This window comes from Sprattus sprattus (genome assembly GCF_963457725.1).
Source record: "Sprattus sprattus genome assembly, chromosome: 2".
In the NCBI taxonomy this organism is placed as follows: Eukaryota; Metazoa; Chordata; class Actinopteri; order Clupeiformes; family Clupeidae; genus Sprattus; species Sprattus sprattus.
In genome coordinates this window covers 11,962,651-11,965,150 of record NC_137921.1, presented here as the reverse complement: position 1 = coordinate 11,965,150, position 2,500 = coordinate 11,962,651, and the positions used below count along the sequence as shown (strand labels likewise).

The window sequence follows — 2,500 nt, the reverse complement described above, 5'->3', positions numbered from 1 at the left end:
CTGCTGTGTTTCTAGGCCATTCTCAGGCAGAGGGGGTAACCAGGCATGAACTCGTCTCTGAATGCTGAGCGACTCTCTGCATCCAAACGAGCGCGAGAGAAAGAAAGGGAGAGGGAGAGAGAAATAGAATCGCATACATCCCTCGCTCCCTCCCTCTTTCCACTGACTCATTTGTTTTTTTTTTACTTGGCCTTGCTCACACAGCTCTGCCTCTCTCTCTCTTTCTCTCTCTCTCTCTTTCTTTCTCTCTCTCTCTCACTCTCTCTTATTTTGCCATTTTCTCTCCGGCTTGCATGTGGAGGCTCAAGTCGGCTTTTTTTATTGCCTCAGTCCAAAAATAAAACCCCGACCAAAACAAACACCCAAGTTCCCTTATCGGCCTTATCACCCACGGCAGATACCCCGCGCCTGGACATCTGGAACCGCTCTTACAGACCTGAAACTTACACAAGCTCATCGTCCATATCCACATCACTCTATAAAGGTCCATGTCACAACAAGGAAAAAATTTGCTATCGTGTCTGCAACACAGTGTCAACACAGACCACTTTCCCAATTCTGGCCACCTGCTTGGGTAGATATCAGTGCAGTATCTGAAATAGCATCAGTGCTTTGACACCGGTGTGAGCCAAACTACACTGAACTCAACAGTTTTTGTTTTTGAGGTTTTCTTTCTTCATTTTTTATTTCAGCAGTCTGTTTCACGTTTGCTGTCACAGCCATACACTCTATTCCTCTATCTGTAGCTCTGTGATTCTGTGTGTGTGTGTGTGTGTGTGTGTGAGCTGCGCTGCTTATCGTAGCCGTGTGTCAAAGCGTTTAGCTGCGCCCTGTTCCCACTGAGCAGAGGAAAGGAGGTGTTTGTGGACTGAGATTGTACAATCACCCCCTCAACACCCCCCGCCTTACCTCTGTCTGTCTGTCTCTCTCTCTCTCTCTCTCTCTCTCTCTCAACACCCCCTCTGTTTCCACTCCTCTGCTACTCCCTCTCTGCTATTGTTCCACAGGCTGAGTACACATTTTTGGGAGAGAGAAAGAGAGAGTTGGGAGATGTGTGTGTGTGTGTGTGTGTGTGTGATGGGGGTGGGGGGTGGGGGCTGAAGAGTGGACTTTACCCAGAGCTGTAGTGCTTAGAGGTGGGAGTGCTGGTCAAGGCCAGCCCCTGTCAAGAGAGAGAAAGAGAGAGAGAGAGAGAGAGAGAGAGAGAGAGAGAGAGAGAGAGAGAGAGAGAGAGAGAGACTACATGTGTTTGTGGCTCACATGGCCATCCTGCTCTGCATCTTTGATTACTTTTTTTGACCTGATTGTTTTTTTTTACTTTCTCAGCGTTCTGCAACATGCCAGTATGTCTGTAGCCAAGCTACAGCGATGTGTGATTCCAAGTTGTGTGCTAGTAGGTGTGTTTCAGCCTCGTTTTATAATTGGCCTATCACACACTGATGAGGGATTCTTCTTTCCTGTCTCCCAGGTGACATCACACAGAAGGGCTATGAGAAGAAAAAAGCTAAACTCCTGGCTCCATACATACCCCAGATACAGAGTAAGTACCCCCTCAACCACCACGCCATGAGCCTGTGTGTGTGTGTGTGTGTGTCTGTGTCTGTGTCTGTGTCTGTGTCTGTGTCTGTGTCTGTGTCTGTGTTGTCTGTCTGTCTGTCTGTCTGTCTGTCTGTCTGTCTGTCTGTCTGTCTGTCTGTCTGTCTGTCTGTCTGTCTGTCTGTCTGTCTGTCTGTCTGTCTGTCTGTCTGTCTGTCTGTGTCTATCTGAGTGTATGTGTGTGTACGGATGTGTTTGTCTTCCTTTTCTCCTGTCTTCTATTCTTTCATATATTTACATATTCCTTTCCTTGTCAGATAAAAAAAAACAACATTTGTATTAAGATCATAAACAAAATAGGCCTCTAATGTAGCTTCTGCATGAAACACTCCTGATGACTTTCCCTCGGGCTAGTCTAAATTCAACTCCATGCCCAATATGAAGTCAGTTATTTTCACTCTACCCCCGAGGAGAATAAGATCAAAAATACTGACTATTTCAGAAGATAACACTCAGGCATTTTTCTTTGGAATGCTGTAGAGAGAGGAAAGACTAAATATGTAGTGATTTTGATTTGATCTGATTAGAGACTGTTGTCTAATTAACCTCCTTATTACTGGAATTGATCTTCTATTTTTCCAAAACATCCTGTGCCTGTTTGATAATGATTGCTCAATTTTACTGATCATACGTGGCTCCTCAGGGCCCTCTAGTGACAGATGTAAGAATTGCACTGTGGCCTGACCGTTATAGACATGTTTCACTCCCCGGTGTTCTCAACTCACCACTGCTCTGTCAAGCCAGGGTACTAAGCTGCTACACGTTGACCTTTAGCTTCGTGTTTATTCATCGTGTCCAGTACAAATGTTTGTGTATTTTAGACCTATGAACTGCAATAAATAGTGTTGTATGTTTATTGCTGACCTCATGTCAACAAACCCACCATTAGCGAGCCAATCCATCA

General features: G+C 45.3%; 1 protein-coding gene across 1 annotated transcript in view; it reads left to right on the top strand.

Annotated features, from left to right (window-relative positions):
* The window catches only part of dip2ba (disco-interacting protein 2 homolog Ba), a 50,562-nt gene that overhangs the window by 21,098 nt on the left and 26,964 nt on the right, over window positions 1-2,500 (top strand). The window contains exon 2 of the mRNA XM_080832163.1: window positions 1,469-1,540. Coding sequence (XP_080688289.1) covers window positions 1,469-1,540 — 72 coding nt within the window. The remainder of the gene's footprint in view (window positions 1-1,468; window positions 1,541-2,500) is intronic.